Below are 19,927 nucleotides of genomic sequence, written 5' to 3' on the forward strand. Positions count from 1 at the left end.
CTTCTGCCCAGATGCGCTGCTCCACCCACCCCCTTGGCTTCCCCCTTCCCTCCCTTCCTGAGGAGTAGCATTGCCCCTGTGTTTTGTGGCATCTGTCACCCCTCGCTGCAGTCAGGTCGGGGGTCCAGGGGCTTCTCACGAGCACCTGCTGGAATGCAGGCTGCAGGCAGCATTTGCCCACAACACCTTGTTTTTGTGGTTGGACTTGCCTCGGAGAGGATTATAGGCCTGACCCTATGTGGTTCAGCTCCCTCCACTCTAGCTTATGGAGGTCTGGGTTTCAGGAGCTTCCCGCATGGTTCCTCTGTGATGTCAGGATCCGCCCCAGGTTGCCTTACTGGCCTTGGGGTGTCCACCTCGATAGGCAGGGCAAGTGGGCCCTGCCATGAGTCCTGAGGCTCAGGTCTCGGATTCTGTGTTCCCTTCTGTTCTGTCCTTCTCACACGCAGACCTGGCTCCTGATACCCTGCTGAGCCTGAGCTCAGGCACCCCCACATCTTGGAGGCCGGCAGTGACCGCATGGGCCCGGCATCCTGACCTCGTCCTCTGGTTGGTCCTGGAATGGACTCTTATGTGCCAACAGAAACTTTTTGACTCTGCTCTGTCATCTTACAGACCCGCTGCTGAGAACGCCAGGAGGTGGGGACACTGAGAATGGGGAGGAATTCAAGGTAGGTGGGGACAGGCCTGGGCGGGACTGACAGGCCTGGGCCCTGCCCTGGGCTCTAACTTGCTCCTGGTCCGTCCGTTGGCCCAGGAGACCCCTAAACAGGACTGCATTTGGGGCCCGAGACTCAGGTTCACTTGGAGCTTGGAAATTCAGCAAGTCATGCATTTTTAAGGGGTTATTTCTTATGCTTTTCTCAGTTTACTCATGGTTACGGCAGCAGTGGTGAGAGAGCCAGGCCCCGGCCCCTGGGGATAGATCTTACTGACCTTCAGTCTCTTGAATCCAACTCTCCCCTTCCCCCCAGGCCCCCTCGGACCGCTTGCTTCCCCGGCACTGTGGCCGAATCACCCTCCGCTTAGGCCTGCTTGAAGTCAGGGAGCAGCTGTGAGGCTGAACCTGAGACCCATGGGCTCTTACTCCACTAGGGCTTTGAATCAAGAGAGGAACCTTCACAAAGGGATTTGGGGGCATTCCCCCAAGTTCATTCCGTCTCTTTGCGGGACCTGGTTTTCTCTAACAACTAAGAGAGGGAGAAGCAAACTGCCCCTGACTGAGACGCCCCTCTGTGCCAAGTGCTGCTATTCCCCACTTTAACCCTCACTCCCTTCTCTGTGGCGGTCCTTACTTCCCCATCTCACAGAGGTCAGGTTCAGAGAGGTTAGGTCACTCTCCTGAGTACCCTGAGCCACACTGCCTCCTGCACGCGGCCTACTTGGGAAGATACGGTGGTGCTGTTTCCCCTGATAATATCTTCCATAGAGGTGTATTATATCCTACAAAATGTTTTCTCTTTCATTTACTCTGTTCGTTCGTTCACTCACTCACTCACTCACTCACTCACTGTTGATTGAACATTCTCAGGGGCCAGACCCTGTGCTGGGTGCTGGGGTATAGCCCTGAGCAAGTCGACGTTGTCCGCCCTGTGCAATGTGGTAGTCACTAGCCACTAGCTCTTGAGCCCTTGAAATGTGGTTAGCGTGACCGAGGACCTGACTTTTTCATTTTATTTCACTTGAATTAATTCAAATTTACGTTGCACATGTCTTGTCACTACCCTGTTGGATAGCACAGTTATTAAGTTATTAAAATAACTTAATACTGTATTCTGTGGCTTCATTTGAAGCTTAAAATCTTCTAGCTTCAAGGGCACCTGGGTGGCTCAGTTGGTTAAGTGTCGAACTCATGATTTCGGCTCAGGTCATGATCTTGGGGTCGTGGGATCAAGCCCCTCATCGGGCTCCACCCTCAGCGTGGAGCCTGGTTGAGATTCTCTCTCTTTGTCTCCCTCTGCCCCTCCCCCTTCTTGCTCTCTCTCTCTCTCTCTCTCAAATAAAGAAATATATCTTTTAAAAAACCTTCTAGCTTCACTGGAGTTGCTGCAAATACCTTCCTCCCTCTCTCTCTACTTCCTGAGCACAGGGAGGACAGTGACTAGAGAGCCCTGGTGATTGTGGGAGTGACATGACATGGACATCAACACCGCAAGTTTCCGGGCGGCTTCATTCTGGATCTGCACACACGCCCTGACCCGTGGGCACACTCTTCTGAGGCCCATTTGATTTTCCTGGGCTTGCACACTCAGAGATGTCCATGGGACCCAGCACAGTGGGGGTGCTTGTCAGAAGGTGACTTAGTTGGACTGAGGGAGAGCCCCCAGAGGTCCTGCTAAACTTCCCCATGGTGCACATGGGGTGATGGAGGCCCAGAAACCTGCGTGACCTGCCCACTGTCATAGCAACCAAAGCTGGGCTGTACCGAGGGCCACTCTCTGGCCTCAAGGACAGGAGTGGCTGTGGGTTTCCCCAGGGATGGTGAGGTGGGTATAAAGGGTGCTGGGCTCACCAGGTACCGCTCTACAAGGCAGGGAACAAGACTGGGGTTCTGGTCCCAGCTCTGCGTACCCTGCTATGTGACCTTAACCATTGTGGTCCCCAGCTTCTTGAAGGGTAGAATGAGGAGGCTGGGTCATCTGGTGATTGGAATTCCCTTCCTGATTTGCCTTTATGGTCTGCATGTCATCAGATGCCTAATGCTGTTGCCTGGCTAAAGAAACTGACTTTTAAGTAGCTTGTGAATGGCAGGCTGTTCTCAGACCCACATGTTTCATGTTCTCCGTTTTGAGATGGGGTGCTGTGAGTGCAACCCCCTAAGGTGTCCGTGGATTCTTTAGATGGTGTTAGTCCTCTGGATTTGCTACCGAGGACGCTGGGATTTGCAGGGGGCGGTGGCGTTGTTATAGAGGGGGCCGTGTTTTCTGCCTGGGTTCTCTTCCAGCCAGGGGTGTTTGTGAGAACACTGGAATCACAAAGTGGCCCATGGCGGAGAATGCAGCCAGAACAAAGGCGCCCTCTCCCCGCCGGGGCCGGGGGAATACTAACTAGTTGACAGGAATTTTAATATAAAACTCTCCCTCTTCCTTGTCATTCTGAGGTTTCAGGAAGCCTTCGGGCTTATCGTGCAGAGGCACACAGCACAGACAGGGCTTGGGGAGGTGAGAGGTGATTTCCTGCCATTCTTCTGCGGGGCGGGCTTCCCAGGGCGGTCATGCCAGGCTGACGGGGCGCAGTGCGGGCTCCCGCTGCTGGGGGGAGAGCTGGGATTTCATGGGGCGGCAGCCGAGACAGGACCCGCAGCCATGAACCGCTTCAATGGGCTCTGCAAGGTGTGCTCGGAGCGCCGCTACCGTCAGGTGGGTGCTTGGCCCTTTAGGGGTGCCCGGGCTGTCACTGGGGGTCGGGGCTGGGGGCTCACCTGAGCAGGACTTCTCTCCCCACGAGGCCTTCCTTGGCTCTTCCTGCTCCTTGTAGGTTAATTTCAATCTGGGGGGAGGATAGAGGCCGGAGCTGGCCCCAAGGTCCACCCTTTACCTACGGCCCCTCTCTAGGGGCAGACCAGGCCCAGCTCTGCATCATCCTAACCACGGACGTGGTGGTGTCCTTGGTGAGGTTATCTAGTTGATTCTCTGTTTTTTTTTTTTTTTTTTAATCTGGGGGCAATGTGGGTTTCAAAAAAGCATCTCAAGCCTGAGATTGGAAGTGGCTGAGCAGCTGGGTTTTGTGTTTTTCCTAACTTTATACTTTCACGAATTTTCCCTACTTCCGATGGGACAGGAATGCCTTGTCCTGCACTGTATGTGTGTGACTCTGTGTGTTCACATGTGTTGGCATGCACTTCTTTGTGAGATGGGATGTTTCCGTGTATACGTGTGTACACATGATTTCCTCCCTGGTAGCTGCCATGCCTTGAGGTGGCTCCAGAGCCCATCCTCACAGAGAGGGCTCTGCCTCTCAGCCTCCAGTTCTGGGATGTGGGGCAGGGTGGGAGTGATGATCCCGTGGCCTCAAGGCTTTTCTGGAACTGTGTTGGGCACTTTTTCTTATAAACAAGGAAGGGGGTCAGGGAGAGTGAAGGCAAGGGATGTCCAGATTTTGGGACTGTCCAAGCTGATGGGAGCTCAGGAATGGTTCTGATTTTAAAAGTATAGGAAAGCCCCTCTGTGTATTGTAATGGCCAGACTGAAATGTGGGTCCTGACTCCTGCAGACAGGCAGCCTTAGGTCCTGGGGAGATGCCCAGAGTGGCCTCCTGCACCTTGGCTTGCCACCATTGGACCCTAGCACCCTGGGACCCACCTGTTCTCCCTGGCATCCTTCCCAGCTCTCAGGGCCCCTCCTGTCCTCCCGGCCCTCCTAGAGCCCAGCAGAACAGCTCCCATGACACCAGCAGCTGGGTGTAGGGTGGTGGGGCGGAGGGCGCTGTTTAGGAGGTGAAGTGTTTGGTCACCTTGGGCCTGTGGGCCAGAAGACAGGCACGCAGGCTGTCAGAGCGGAGCTGGGCATGAGTGCGGGCGGGGCTTGGGGCTCTGGGACTGAAGTTCAAGACAGATCCTATGCTAGGAACCAGCCCAGGGTTTTGAGCACCAGCTTTCTGCCCTTCTTTAGTTGTGGCATTTGAGCATGTCACTAGACCTCTCTGAGCCTCGGTATCCTCGTCAGTGGAGTAGGGATGGTAATGTCCAGTGATGGTGCTCTGCGGGACACAGTATGCTGTGTACAAAGTACCTGCTGCAAGGCCTGGGAGTACATATAGGACATGTTCAGTTAGGGATGGGGATGGAAGCCTAGACATGACAGAGGAGCAGAAAGCAGGCAGGAGGGCAGAGGTGAGATGCCGGCCTGGGTGAGATCTGGGAGCAGTGACAGTCCCTGCCCTGGACAGGAAAGAGCAGGGACCACCCCCAGGAAGGACAGCCTCTGCCAGGAGCTGCCGAGATCTCAGAGTCTGGGCCGGGCTGCTCCCCTTACCTCCTAACCCTGATGCCCTGCGTCACGGAGGAGGGCTGAGAGCTGGGGGCTGCCACTTCTTCTCTTTAGGCCTCGGCTTCCTTCTCTGTGAAATGGCCATATTAAAACCAGTCCTGCATTCCCCTCAGGGCGGCAGGGATGATCCAGTTCTTTGGGCACTCTCCTCTCAATGCAGTGAGTCTAGTGATGGACAGATTGTAATTCTGCTTCCTTTATGAGGTCCCACCCCTCACACAGAGCCAGGAGGGGAGCTTGCTTCCTGGCACCCTTTCCTCTTCCCTTCCTTCCCAGCCCCCAGCTGACTTGGACTGTTGTCTGGGCTGGTTCTTCTTACTGAGGCTGGTGCCTCGGAAGGCAGAAGGGGCTTGGGCCCACAGTCCCGCCTGGACGAGGGGACCAGGGTGTGGGAGGGGGAAACTGTTTTTGTGGGAGTACATTTCTTCTCTCCAGATTCAACTCTGGGGGCCAGTCCCCAAACTGCTAGCCCTGAGCCCATGGGCGCTAAGTCCTGTTTGCAGAGCCGGCACCCCAGGCAGGGGGGCTGTGGCCCTTGCTGGGGTAGGACGGGTCTAGAAAGGTCTAGAAAGCCTCTGGAATCCCACCTTCTGCCTGGGCTGAGGGTGGGTTGAGAGGCCCCGTGAAGTCCTCACTGGTTGCACAGAGTGGACCGGGCTCCTGACAGCTTCCCTCAGTCTCAGCCTGGGCTTTCCACACTCACTCCACAGTTTGTTTTTCTTTCTTTCTTTCCATTTTTTTCTCTTCCTGTCTTAGCCGCATGTTTTCCCAGAATTCTTATGGGAACAGGGTATTTTCCTGCCCCCTCCCCCTTCCCCTTGTCTGTCAGATTTCCTGTTTTACAAACTCGCTTTGAATCCAGGCCCAGGGCTGGTGGGAAGCAGAGCCTCAGGGGCCTCCCCGACAGCCTCCAAGGGCCTTGGTCACCCTGGGTCCCCCGGCTCTCCCCTTCCTCATGCCTGGCCTCTGGGACAGCTGGTAGGTGAATGCCAGGCACCTAGCCTTGAAGACACAGCCCCTAAAGGAAGGAGACCGGAGTCTCCTGACAAGGCCTCTGGCCCTTGACCTTTTCCAGCTTGCTGAGCTGGCTTCTTCCTCAACTTGCCTGGGACACCCTCCCTTGTGCCTCACCAGGGCCCCCTCCGTGTCCACTTCTCCTAGGGACTCTCTTGGGACCCCAGTGAACCCTTCTTCTGACTTTTCCTCCCTTAGGCCTGTCACTTTCACACACCTGCTCTGAGCAGCCTGGAATCACTCGTTGGGCAGGCAGGGTCTGGGCCTCCCGTACCCCACCCACAGCCGAATGGGCAGTGCACAGAGGGGCCACGTAGCAAGGCTGAACTGAACCGAGCCAGCAGACGGCACTGTACCCTAACAGTTTCCTGCTGCGGATGGGACGGTGCTGGGCTGTCCTCGCGAAGCACTTGCTCAGTTCCTGCCGTGCACCCAGCCTGCCATCCAAAGTCAAACACAAAGAACTGTTCCCAACTCAGTTCTCGTACTTCGCTCCAGGGCACTCTAGTACAGTGCTCCTTTGCTTTGGAGAGATCTGCAGATTCTTGTGGCCCTCTAGGAGCCAGAGATCAAGCCCTCATGCCTCCATACCTCAGCAGAACCTGGCATGCATGCTAGGAGCTTGATAATTGTGTGTTGCTTTGAAAAGAGATCCAGGTGGCAGGGCCCTTTCAGGGGACTTCTGGAAGTAGGGTTGTGGATCTGCCATGCAGCAGGCACTGTGAGGTCAGTGGCTAGTTCAGGTTTTGCCAGGAGGCCTGTCTGTGCCCTTACGTGCCCTCTCCCCTGGGAGTCCTCACTGGATGCCTTGAGGCCCCAGCGATGGACTGCCCTGAGAACCTAGCACTTGTTCCCTGGCCCTCGTCCTGAGGTTTTACGTGCATCCCTGTCTTCCCTCCCCTGTGCTCTGGGAAGGCAGCACCCAGGTGGGTTTTGTCCGTGGGCCCTCAGCGCAGGGCCAGCCCTGGGCCGATGCTCTGTGAATCCCTGGGAGGAGGAAGCAAGAGACCGAGAGTCAGTGGATCACAGGCAAGGTGGAGGTGGGCAGGTCCAGGGGGCTCTTTGGACTGGCCCATGTGTCTGCGGGGTCTGAGGAAGACGAGGCTTACCCTTCCAAGGCTCTGTCCGTGCTGGGCCCTTCTGCATCAGCCTGGATTTACCTCCTGAGCTCCCAGCCTTCCTGCTTGGCCCACAACCCAGTGCTTAAGATGCCCGGGCCAAGATAGGGACAGCAAGGGCTGGCCAGCCTCCTTCTTGGCTCTAGCTCCCTTGGAGAGGAGGATGGCTCTGGGGCAGGGCCTGTGGGCTTCCCGACCCTGGAGCAGAGGCAGCTGCCTTGTGGCTTCTGGGAATAACGGTGCAGGGCTCTGTCCTAGATCACCATCCCGAGGGGGAAGGACGGCTTTGGCTTCACCATCTGCTGTGACTCTCCGGTTCGAGTCCAGGCTGTGGATTCTGGTAAGTGAGCATCTCGGTGGATGCCAGCCCCACTTGCCCGCCATGTGCCTGGCTTCATGTGGGATCTGGAAGGGGAGCCCCAAACTGGAGCAGTGTCCTGGTTTTTCAAAACAAAAGAATAATATTTTTAAATGACCACAGATGAAACGGAGGTTTATGAAAATATATCCACATTTTTTTTTTGTTTTTATCAAAATGAAAATAGATTTTTTTTCTATTTTGTTTCCTAATCACGTTAACAGGAACTAAACCTACATTTTCAGTAAGGGTTGCATGGGAAAATGAGAGTCATTTATGGACTTCATTGGGAATGGGTATTTTATTCTATTCCAAGCCTGATTAGCACTTAAAAATAGGCATTCCCCTCCCTATTTTTCACAAAGACTTCTCCTTATCGTGGAGGAGAAGCCAGGGCTTGGTGATCTGGGTGTTCCCCCATCCCCCTGCCCCCCTGTGCCTGCATGGGGACGGGCATAGGACTGGCGCTCAGTGAACGGTGTTGAAGGAATGAATGAAGTGTGTGAGCCTGGCAAAAAGGAAGGATTCTCTAGGGGGTGGGAGGCCCTGGGGAGAGTGAGGTGGGACCTGGCTGGAAGGACGGATAGCTGAAGAGTGAGCAGGCAGAGGAGCTGAGGGTGAAGGGGTGCCTCCCTTTAAGGTCCCTGAGAGCCACCAAGGTGGGCCCCGCATTTCGCAGATGAGGGAACAGAGGGGCAGTGTGCCCCTTGTTGAGGTCACTGTGGAAGCCATGACTGTAGGCCCCTGGACAGTGTCATGAGCTCCACGGGAGCCCTTGGGTGGCTTTTCTCTGTCCCTGCAGGAGGTCCGGCCGAGCGGGCAGGGCTGCAGCAGCTGGACACGGTGCTGCAGCTGAATGAGAGGCCTGTGGAGCACTGGAAATGCGTGGAGCTGGCCCATGAGATCCGGTGACAGGGGCAGCGGCGGGGGGTGGGGTGGGGGGGAGGCGGGGAGGCTTTGGGCCTCAGGCTAATGGCACACCTGCCCCCTGCCCCCCGCCTTGGGCACAAGGCCTCACCCTCCCCTCCTCGGCGCAGCTGTGAGCAATTCACTCTGCTCCTCAGGGACTCAGTGTCCTGGCCTGCAAATGGAAGGTTCAGGCTCAGAGCAATTTTGGATTGCCCGGAGCAAACAGCGGCCAAGGCGCTCTCAAACAGACTCTACGGTTCCTGTCGCGGCTCCAGGGCGGCCCTTTCTACTCCAGCTCATTATTTCTGTGACTTCAGAGCTAAGCCCGTTGTTTTTAAAGGATGTGTAGATGTTGCAAATGTTTCAAGTGCATACTTGAAAAATTATTCTTTAGAATGTTTGGGTCCCCTAAGTTTTGGCCCGCTGGAGTGAAACTCTCATGACCATTTTAGGTATACTTCTAGAATGACTGGACGTGGGGTTGCACAGAGATGGCTTGCTCGCTCCTCCTTGCTTAGGCTCTGCCCGTGGCCGACATCACTAGTAGAGTCTGGTACTCCTGGTTAACCTGGCCTTGGCCTCAGGGTCCTTCTCAGCCACTGCCAGTCAGCTAGAGTTGACTGATCCAAGGAACACTTTTGCTGTCTCAGCTTGAGATGGCCCCTTACCTCCCCTCCTGCCCGACTACTGGGGGCTTCGCTCCCCTCCCCCACCCTTCTTCTCTGCCCCGTAGGCCCCTGCCCTGGCTGACTTTCCCCAAACTCAACTTCTTTGTGTCACCCCCGCCCCCCTCCCCACCCCACCCCCCAACTGTAGGAACTGCCCCAGTGAGATCATCCTGCTCGTGTGGCGCATGGTCCCCCAGGTCAAGCCGGGGCCAGACGGCGGGGTCCTGCGGCGGGCCTCCTGCAAGTCGACGCACGACCTCCAGTCCCCCCCCAATAAGCGGGAGAAGAACTGCACCCACGGGGCCCAGGCGCGGCCTGAACAGCGCCACAGCTGCCACTTGGTGTGCGACAGTTCCGACGGGCTGCTCCTCGGGGGCTGGGAGCGCTATACGGAGGTGGCCAAGCGCGGGGGCCAGCACACCCTGCCCGCGCTGTCCCGCGCCACCACCTCCACTGACCCCAACTACATCATCCTGGCCCCACTGAACCCTGGGAGCCAGGTATGGACAGCCGGGCGGGGGAAGGCGGAGGGTATGGGCCCCTGGCCTCGCACCGCAGGTGTAGGGAGGAGCCTGCAAGGGGCTGGACGTGTTCAGGGAGGAGGCGGGGTATGTGTCAGCTTCCCGCCAGAGACGGCTGTTCTGGGGAGAGAGAGCAGATGGGTGTCTGCAGCCCAGGGCACAGATCCAGGCCCACGGGATGTCACAGGGAGGAAGATTTCACCTCAAAAGAAGGAAGACCTTTCTGCCAGGCTCTGCTTTTTCTACAGTGGGGAGTGGGCTGTGGTGAGAGGGCTGTTCCCCCTGTCACGGGTGGGAACCCAGACACCACCAGATGGCACGGTGGGCCGAGGAGTACGTGCACCAAAACGTTGGTCCCATGGGACACTCTGGGGGAAAAGTGTCCCGAGGTCAAATAAGCTTGAGAAATACCCCAAACTCTCCTCCTCTTCTGGGAGATTCCCAGTGCACAGTAGCCTACTCGAGGCTCTGGGGGTGTCTTGCAGGGGAGGATGGTTTCACCCAGCATTTCCCCAATTCCCCTGACGGTACACCCTTTGTGGCGGGCCTGGTAGTGACCCACGGCGCCACCGTGGCCTGGAACGCACTTTGGAACAAGCCACCGTCGAGAAAGCTGGGGACACGGCCAAGGGGTTACACTGGATGAACGTTAAGGCTCTGTCCAACTCTTAACATTCTAGAGGATTCTGGAATCTGTAATCCCTCCAAGCACCACCCTCTGCTCCTTAGCCGGGGCTGCTGGGTCTTGTGCCCTGAGGTGCTCCCTTCCTATGGCTAGGCTGTGGGTGAGCAGCCTGCCTAGTTGTCCCTCCCCGTTCCTGGGGCTCAGGTGACTCTTCTGTCTTCTTTTGCAGCTGCTGCGGCCTGTGTACCAGGAGGATGCCATCCCCGAAGGTGGGTCTGTCCTCCGCTGCTGTGCCCTCCAAGCCCCAGAGAGATGTGAGGTCAGCCGTCTGGATCCCCCGCACATTGACACGGACTCTCTTTCCCCTCCATACCCGTTCTCCCTCCCTGAACTAGTATCTTTCCTCCTTGGAGCCTGAACTGAGAAGGAAGAAGGGGTCTTCCCACAGCAGTCTAGGAGGTGGTGTTCAGGATTCCGGCATTCGATTGGGACTCATTCCATTTTACTGAGCAACCGATATATGTTAGGTGCCATACCTGGTCGGGCCCGCTCAAAACAGGGGCATGGAGGGCTCAACTCGGAGTTGCATGATTGTGAACAATCCACGTCCCCTCCCTGAGCCTCAGGGAGTTCAGTTTCTTCATCTATAAACTGGGGCTGACGGTTCCCACCTCAGAGAGTTGTCGGGAGGGGTAAAGGAGAGACTGTGAGTAGGGAGTGTGCCCATGGAGGGAGGTTACACAGAAGATGCTGTCCTTGAACTGCAAGGGCATCTCTGTACCAGTTCTTCTCCTTTGGCCTTTGAATCCTGGCCCTGTGTTTTAAGAGCGAAGGAGAGAAGCTGAGCTCAAAACCAGGGCCCCCTCAGGACGCCTGAGATACCAGTCTTGGTGCTGGAACTGGTAGGGCATTCTGGAAGGCCCTCCACGTGCCTGCCGGGGTCCAGCCGACTCAAGTCCAGCTGGTATCTGGAAGGTGGGGACCAACCTTGCCTGGTGGTCCTATGCTCGAGCCTTTTCTCTAGTGCCTACAGAATGCCTGGTGACTTCCTTCCTTGAGAGGGGCCTTTTCCCAGCCGCTTGCAGACTCACTTCCTTGCCGCCCTCCCCGTCCGTGGTGTGAAGTCGATGCTGGCTTGTAGCGGGTACTTGGAAGAATGCCTGGGCCTTTGGGGGGGGGGGGGAAAGGGCTCCCATCAGGCCCAGAGCTGCTGATGGAAGGCATCTGCATTCCCTCTAGGGTAGGCCATTTGGATGGATGAGCCTGGTCTGTTAGAAATGCATCTGTGTTCCTTCTGGAGAGGAGTCTGATAGTTATTCAACACTGAGTTCTTAAAAAGCTTTTAGTCAGCGCATTAGGTTAGAGTGGGGTGTCACTGCTAAACGGTGACTTCATTAAGGCAGGGCCTCGGCCGGCTCATCTCTGAGGACCCGGTGCTGGCCCTGGGGTGTGGCAGACAGCAGGTACTCAGTAGAATTTCAGCCGAGTGACCGAGTGAAGGAGAATGACCCTGGCTGGTTGCTGCTGGGCTTTGAAGGCTGGTCACGGAGCTCAGGAGCTGGAGAGCCTGCTGCTCGCGGTGGGCCGGTGATGTGGGATCGAGTCCTTCTCGGCCTGACACGTGCCTCTCGGAGCCCTCCCATCCGGGGTCCACGTTTTGATTCCCCTCTGAGAATACAGTATTGAGTGAACCAAGGACATAGTCATCTAGGCCACGGAGAGAGAGGGACAAGTAAGGAGATGTGACAGTGTCAACAACAGTGGTAGCTTTTTGAAGGCATTGGATTAAGAACTTGACCTTCCTTCATTTGCTCTTCACAGTAATGGCTGTTTTTGGTATGCAAGGATATCTTGGCTCTTTATCAGCGATCAAGTCTTCACAGCTCCCAGTCCTGGAGTTCAGAGGAAGGGGTGGGACTGAACCTTCCCTTAAACACACTCGGGGTTCTCCAGAGGCCCGGGGCGGTCACCATGGTGCTGCCTTCTGCCTCCTCCTCTGGCTGGGCCACCTGGCCTCCTTTTGTGGGGGCAGGTTGAGCCATCCAGAGTTGAACGGTGTCTGGTGCCCTTCTGAGGCCTCGGGCGCTTGCTGCTTGTAGTTGACATGTTCCCTGGGGCCGCTGGTGCCCTCGGCATTGCCCCCTGTGCTGCGAAGGGGCCGAGCCTCAGATTCTCCAGTACCAGAGTGGGATGGCTGCCAGGGCTCGCCTTGGAAGCCGGAGCAAAGCTGAGTAATTACTGTGTTTGGTCAGTGGAGCAGGTGATGTGGGGATTTGGACCAGAGGATGTTAAGAGGTAGCAGGTGGGAAGTCAAGGAGTTTGACTTCACAGAGCTCATAGCTGGGTTGCAACCCGGGCTGGTTTTAAAAAAAGATACTTCAGAAAATCCATTTTGGAGAGCCACGCCCACTTGCCACAAGTTATCCAGGGGTGTGTGGAGATGGGGCTCTCAGGCGTGACCGCTGCATAGGTTGAGTCCATCTTGGTTTATACCCTATACTGGTCGAGTGTCCTCCGGCAGGTCACCCAGTGCTCAAATTCAAGTGTCTTGTCCAGCTCAAATCCAGGGCAGGTCTGGAGACACAGGATGGGTTCTTTCAGCAAAGAGGAGAGGCCTGGCAGCACACACACACCTCTGGGGCTGAGATCGGGGGCCAGATCAGAGGAGGGGCTGTGGAACTGCTTCCATGCATCCATCCTCCCCGGTCCCCGCTCCCTCCCCCAGCCCCTGGGCTCACATTCTTTCTACTCTTCTCTAAGCCACTGCTTGAAGACGCAGGAAGTGGTTTAAGTTATTATGGTTTGAGTCCTGCCCTAAGATACGGCTGTGATGCTGTGATCGGTGGTCACTTGTGATGGGGATCTGGCTTGTTTTTCTCACCCGGCTCGGTGAGAAGGGGCATGTGGTGGGCGGAGGAAGTAAGTGTGAGATCTTCTGAGCTGAGTTTTTCCTCTGAGGCCAGGGACCTCGCGTTGGTGGGGAGCTTCCCCCGAGATGTAGCTGGACTCGGACCACCTGTTCACCCCCTGGCTGCCGGGCCTTGGTGGGGGGCGGTGGTGGAAGGATGCCTGGGTCCTGGGACGTAGGCCAGGCATTGGGGTCAGTTGCCCACCTAGCAGCAGGAGCCCCCCCAGAGGCGGCCCAGGTATTTACGGAGCCCGAATGCGATGCACTTGGCCTCCTACCTGCTTGCACCCAAGAATCCCTGACTTTTTAGCTACTCTGTGTCTTGCTCCTCTGCCCAGTGGACAGGACCCGATAAAAACCTGCATGCTATCTCTTGTTCAGAGTGGGGTTTGTGTCCAGCAGCATCCCCTTAAAGAGGAACCCCAGCCATGCAGCCTTCTGCTCTCTTCCCTGAAGTGTTTCTCTCTCTCTCTGTCCTTTTTCTGATTAGAATAGAGTGTGAGTTGGGCAACCAGAGTACCTTCTGGCTTCAGTGAAGCCTAGGATTTTCAGAGTCTGTGGGGCACCTGATTAACTTGCTTTTCTGAGTAGAGGACCACAACAACAAGAGCCACATTAAGTTAGCAGCTAACCTTTGTTGTGCACGTACCAGATCCCAGGCGTTGTTCTAGGGCTTTCCTTGAGCATCTCCCTGAATCCTCACAGCAACCCAATGAACTTGGTACTGTTACTGCAGCTGAGGAAACCAAGACTCTAAGGGGGGGAAGTGAGTGGCTGAAGGTCACCAAGCTAGTAAGCAGAGGAGTGGGGACTGGGCACAGCCATACGGCCTCAGAGCTCGTGTTCTTTCCCAAGAACTGGGCTAGCAGGTGCCACTTCTTATTTTAGACTGACGTAGGTGAGCCAGGCCGCCCTGTGGCTAATAGAGGGCAGGCTCCAATACAGCCTAGGAAAGTCTTCTGTCTCTGCTACCACTGGATCTCCAGGCCCTCTGTCCGTGGGACCTGGGAGGCGAGGGAACAGGTGAGCTACACTGTGCACGCGGAGGGAGCCATGGGGCTAGTGTCGGCATGTCTGACGCCCAGGGCTGTCCAACCGACCGATTGTTCTATGTGGGACTGTGGGTCCGGTGAGGTCAGATCTTCTGATTTCTCAAATATGAGAGAAATTTCCTGATTTTGAAAAGCACGAGGCCAAACTGATAGGTCTGACTCGGGCACCAGACACGAGATGGGGACTGCTGCCTCCATCCTAGTTGGTGGGTCCTGGCTCCATCTGAGTCCCAGAGTCACTTCTTTATGGGTCAGTAACTCCCACTAGAGTGTGAGGGAGTTCCCTGCGGCCTGAGACCCTCCTGAGGCCTCCCTCTGTGTTCAGTAGCTTGCATAGGGCCTGGCATGTAGCATACACTCAGTAAGTGGTGATGGGCTGGCCGTGTCTGTGTTCTCTCTTTCTGCAGAGGGGATGCCTTTGCATGGAAATGCCTCATGGTCCCCCATTTCTGTTCCCCAGAATCAGGTAGTCCCAGTAAAGGGAAGTCCTACGCAGGCCTGGGGAAGAAGTCCCGGCTGATGAAGACAGTGCAGACCATGAAGGGCCACGGCAACTACCAGAACTGCCCGGTCATGAGGCCGCACACCCCACACTCAAGCTATGGCACCTACGTCACCCTGGCCCCCAAGGTCCTGGTGTTCCCAGTCTTTGTTCAGGTGAGCTAGTGGTTGGCCCCAAGGGCTCCCTCGTGAGATGAGAAAGAGGAAGGTCCTTCACCCCAGGATCATTCCAGAAGGGTTCCCTTTGGGGAAAGAAATGACTTCAGGTGCTCAGGCTTCTGGGGGTTATACTGAGGGAGCAGAGGCTTCCAGGGGAGGACCAGGAGAGCGGGGGCAGGGAAGCCGAGCAAAGAGGGGCTCTTCTCCCTGCCCCCTCTCCCAGTTTTCCCTTCCTCTGGGGACAGGGCAGGCTCACTACAGTTCCTAGTTGACATTCCCACGGGGCCTGCTTGCTGAGGCTTCTGCTCTCTGGCCCATCCAGTGGTTTGTTGTTTGGAAATGACCGAGGGAGAGCCTTGAAGTCTGGCGTCTTGTCTGGTCTCCTTGGTCTTAGCAAACGTGTCTGGCCAGTATTAGCTGGTGGCCTGAGACTCATTTCCATCCCCCTCTCCTACTTCTCCCTCTGCTTCTTCCTTCTCTTCCTCTCCATTTCCAAACCTCTATGGCTTCCATCCCCCAGACACCATTAGTGCAAACACATAGGTGTCTTTTCTGTGTGCATGTACACACTTCAGAAGGAAAACCGAGCAGCCTCCTAGTGCACTTTTTCTATCCTTTTGCCTTTTTTAAATGAAAGTTGCAGCAGGAACGTTCCCCGCATACACTAAATACTCTCCGAGCCTTTGATCTATAGCAGCTGCACACTACTCTAGCTCACGGACATGTGTTTATTTAACTAGCTCTCTGTTCAGATAGACTTCTGTCTCCTTCCTTTGCTATTGCAAACAACTCTGTGATGAAAATCCTTGTGCATGAATTGCCCCTTTGATTATTTTCCTTGGGAGAGAGGCCTGGAAGTGACATGACAGTGTCATGGGTCATAAACATGTCAAAGGCTCTTCATATATATTGACAAATGGCTTTCCAGAAAGACTGTGTTAGTTGGTCCTCTCATCAGCAACCTAGAGGAGACACAGTCCCAGGGGTTTAATTTCTGACCACGCCTTCCCTCTGCATGAACCTCTGGTGGGTGACACCCCTTTCCTCAGATGGCTCCCACCTTTCTTTTGGTCTCTTCTCTTTCTCAGGACGGGACCACAAAGCTCTTGGCATCCACAGGAGTTATTTTTCATTTTCCTTTTAAAATCTTTACAGAAAATGAAAACTCGTTTTCAGAAAGTTATAATAACGTTTAAATTGTAAAGTACATAAACCCAAAACGGCCTAACAAATACACAGTTGAACCAATTGTTGTAAAGCGGGTGTCCACTGAGATAAAGCTGTAGGCCGTGGCTGCCGCTCCAGAGGCCAAACGTTTCCTCCCGATCCCAGTGCCCTCCTCCCTGCTGCGCCTACCCACGAGCTCGACTCCCTGATAGTCATTTCCTTGCTTCCCTTTACTTTGATCACCTCTGTGTGCTTTCCTGGAGAACGTGTTTTGTTTGGCCTCTTCTGGGGCCTTGCTTCTTTCACCTCACATTCTTCGTGAGATCCATCCAGGGGCTTGTACGTAGTGGACATTTGCTTCATTATCTTTCTTCCAGCACCTTGCTTGGTGTCGGGTACCTAGAAGCCATGTTATAAATATGCATTCACCCAGGATAAGCCCTGCTGGGTCATCCAGATCTTAGGGAGCTTTCTCTGGGCTGGGCAAGGGGCAGGGGCTCCTGAGCGGGGACGGGGGAGGATGATGGGGTGGGTGAGAAGTTTGGGTGAGAATTGGTCCCTGGGGACTGCTTGCTGGGAAGGAGTCCCTTAACTCAAGCGTGTTACGCATGTAGAGCAGGGACCGGCCTGGCTCTGAAGGGACCAAAGTGACCAAATCTGGCATGAGGCTCTCAGGATCTGGGGCCTGGCAGCAGGGACTTTCCCCGTGAGGCTGGAATGGGACAGATGGAGGAGAGTGGGGGCTGGGAGGGCCCCCGGAGCCCAGCGGAGTCGGGGAGCTCGGGGGAGGACTGTGAGTGCCTAAACGTGTGGTTGACTTCCTGCCAGAGCCTGGCTCTTACAGTGGGGCTTGGTGGGGAAGGTGGCAGCGACAGTTCCGGCCAGGACAAGAGCATCTGTCTTTCTGTTTCCACCTGTGTGTGAGGGGCGTGTGGGCTCTCGGGGTGGTGGGGGGGTGGTGCTGGAGGCTTCTTTCAGTCAGTTGAGAGGGTTCTCTGTGGCTGGCTCTGGCAGGCTGCCTCCCCCCACACCCCATCTCCACTGGGCCTCTCTGAACTGCCCGTGTTGTGTTCAGCCTTTAGATCTCTGTAACCCTGCCCGGACTCTCCTGTTGTCTGAGGAGCTGCGGCTGTACGAGGGGAGGAACAAGGCTGTCGAGGTAAGGCTTACCCGTGTGGCTTCACCGACATCCTCCAGGCCCCTAACTTTTCTCTTCTTCATGGTCTTAGAATTGTACAGTCTCAGGGTAGAAAAATCCTGAAGTCTTCCACCTCCATCCCCATCCATCCCCCTCCTTACCAAATGGCTACCCATCTTGTTTTTGTACATGTCCAGTGATGGGGAGCTCACCACCTCTAAAAGCTGTTTAGTCCATCTTTGATGGTTAGAAAGTTTCCCCAGCCCCACAAGACATCGCATTGTTTATCCCAGCTTCCTCTAAGGAGCAGGAGAGGTGGTAGTTTACCCTGGCTGTGATGAATGACTTCGTAGGTAAGAAGATTGGAGCCATTAGCCAAAGAGAATTTTTGAAGGAGCGTCAGTTACTCAGGTTTTCCGGGTCTGTATTAACCCAAATCCCAAATCCTCTTCTAAGGAATAAGTCTGTGATTTCTTCTGGGCTCTCGCTCTGCCAACAGAGGCCTGGGTGTGGAGATCACGCCGTTCTGCCTGGGAGCTGGCCTCTGTTCATCTCTAACTGGGGGAATTTCCCTCCCCCCACAATCCCCAGAGCTGGCTCGGGCCTGTGAAATCTACTTGGCACCAAAGTTGGAGCCCTGGGATCTGACTGGCCTATCTGGGGGCTTGCTGCTGATCAGGCCGGCCGTGGGGCTTGGCTGAGCTGAGTGGCAGCTTGTGGGTAGTGCAATGATCTGGTTTGTTCTCCTCTGAGCCAGTGGGGGTGTGTGTCTTTGAGGCAGCTGAGGTTAGCTGATCTCTAAGGGCCCGTTCAGCCTCAGCGTTCTGGGACCTTCTGTGTAATTGTGGCTAAGCAGGAGGCTGCTTTTGTTTTTTTCTCGACAAGGGGACCAGAACTCGTGTGTTGCAAAGGAGCATTCTCTCTTTCTCCCCGGGGAGACCGCATGCTTATTTCTACCACATGGGCATTGCTCACTACATTTCTGGACTTCCTCTTGAGGAGCTTTCTTAGGAACTTTGGCATATCTTCTGAGTTGCCTCTGAGAGATTAAAACTTCATCTTGGTGGAGTGGTTTGAGTTTTAGGAACAAGAAGTCTCTTGGAGCCGGGCTTGATGAGTAAGTGTGTGATGGAGCTAAGTCAGGTGGCCAAGGGTCAGAAAGTGAGGTGTGGCTACAAATTCACAAGACCCAGAAGAAGGCAGAAATGGCAGCGATCCTGAAATACACACGTCTGCCTAAATTTGCTCTTTTGTTTGTCCTCTCACCATTAGGTGCTCAAACACTGAGCACTTACTCTGTATTCTCACGGTGCATGCATTTTACATAGTAGATCTTAAATTAGCTCCTGCAGCATCCTCATGAGAGGCCCGGTTGTCCCCATTCTACAGATGAGGAAGCTGAGGCTCCAGTGAGATTAACTGGAACCCGAGTCTCAAGGCTCATTAGGGACAGAGCCAACTTTAGCAGTTGGATCTCTGGCTCAGCACTGCTTTCTCACGCTGCCTCTGGCATGTTTGTTGAAAAACAGACTGGCAAGCACAGACTGGAGCCATAGCCTGATTATATTTACGATCTGTCCAAAAAATCTTTGTTTAGTGGATCTTTGGAGTCTTAGAACTAAGATATCCCTTTTGAGGATTGAAGGAAGTGATTTGAAGACAAAGTAAATATATTTCTTTTTCATGAAATATGCTAGGAAGCCAGTACATGGATCTTGGTACCTTCAGGTCAAAAATATGAACCAATTCAAGAGGTACTTGGGTAAGTTTGTAGGATTGCAGTATTGGTTGGGCCCTCTGAAGTCGTCTGTTCTGACTGCTTCTCTGTAACTTTCCAGCTGAAGGTTTTCCAGCCAGTTTTTGATCTGCAGAGGCAGCCCCTCCAGGCATAGGTTTTGTTACTTGGAGAGGGCTAAATTGTCGAAAGTTCTCCCTTACCCGTAACAGAAATCTTTATTCCTGGAATGTTCTCCCCTTGTTCTTCTTCCCATCTCTTCTCCGAGCATGCTCCAGTTGGCTAATGTCTGTGAGCTGATGCAGTCTCACACTGGGCTGCCCCACATCATACCGCCCCCCAGAAGTCACACACTTGAGTAGCGTGCCCTGAGATCAAATCAGCATTATGGCGGAGCCTCGCTTACACGTTCGAACAATAGCTGTTGAGTATCTACCATGTAGCCAGGCCCTGCACTCAAGGTCACAGGGGAACTATGGGGCACAAGATAGACACACCCTTACTTTATGCACTGACTCACTGAGTTTACCATTAACTAAGGCACCAAGGTCTGCCTTTAGGCAGGATCTCCAGAGAAAGCTCAGTTAGGGCTACCTGGGAGAAGTGAACCTCCAAGTTGCAAGGATTTCCTAACCAAGCAAAACCCTTGAGCCTCTGGGAAAGCAGATGTATCCTTGGAGCAGGTGTGGGGAAGACACCTGGTGGCTCCCATGGCCTGTTGTGGAAGTCAGCAGGTAACTGGGCCTTGGAGATGGGCATCACTCCCCCCGTGGGCCGCTGTAGCTCCTTCTGGATGCTGGTGACAAGGGAGAGGGGCCCACCTGGCCCGCTTGCCCCTCTGCCCTGCCTCCAGCTGTGTGCCCTCTCTGTCCTTTCCCTGACCTGACCCTCGGGAAATTCTTCATTCATGCCTTAATCACTTCCTGTCTAGACCACATTCTCAGCTCTGGGAATTGGGGCCAGAGCGGTGGCCTGCAGCTTTTCTCACCTTGCCCATGGTTCTTCCCTGGTTGCCATCCACCTAGCTCTCTTGGAGCCTGGGACATTTTTTGACATTTTACGTTCC

At 54.9% G+C, this 19,927-nt stretch overlaps 1 protein-coding gene across 4 annotated transcripts in view; it reads left to right on the forward strand.

Moving 5' to 3' along the window:
* RGS3 (regulator of G protein signaling 3) overlaps positions 1-19,927 on the forward strand; it is a 116,553-nt gene that overhangs the window by 28,098 nt on the left and 68,528 nt on the right. For 2 of the 4 annotated variants that reach the window (XM_036121936.2, XM_036121934.2), the window contains exons 8-14: positions 616-671; positions 7,379-7,460; positions 8,281-8,386; positions 9,204-9,555; positions 10,431-10,470; positions 14,622-14,818; positions 17,064-17,147. In XM_036121936.2, the coding sequence (XP_035977829.1) occupies positions 616-671; positions 7,379-7,460; positions 8,281-8,386; positions 9,204-9,555; positions 10,431-10,470; positions 14,622-14,818; positions 17,064-17,147 (917 nt within the window). Of the gene's footprint in view, positions 1-615; positions 672-3,210; positions 3,360-7,378; positions 7,461-8,280; positions 8,387-9,203; positions 9,556-10,430; positions 10,471-14,621; positions 14,819-17,063; positions 17,148-19,927 lie in introns of those variants that run through there. The other 2 variants (XM_036121942.2, XM_036121935.2) reach the window with 2 other exon arrangements.

The sequence above is a fragment of the Halichoerus grypus genome, chromosome 14 (assembly GCF_964656455.1).
Source record: "Halichoerus grypus chromosome 14, mHalGry1.hap1.1, whole genome shotgun sequence".
NCBI classification, from domain to species: Eukaryota; Metazoa; Chordata; class Mammalia; order Carnivora; family Phocidae; genus Halichoerus; species Halichoerus grypus.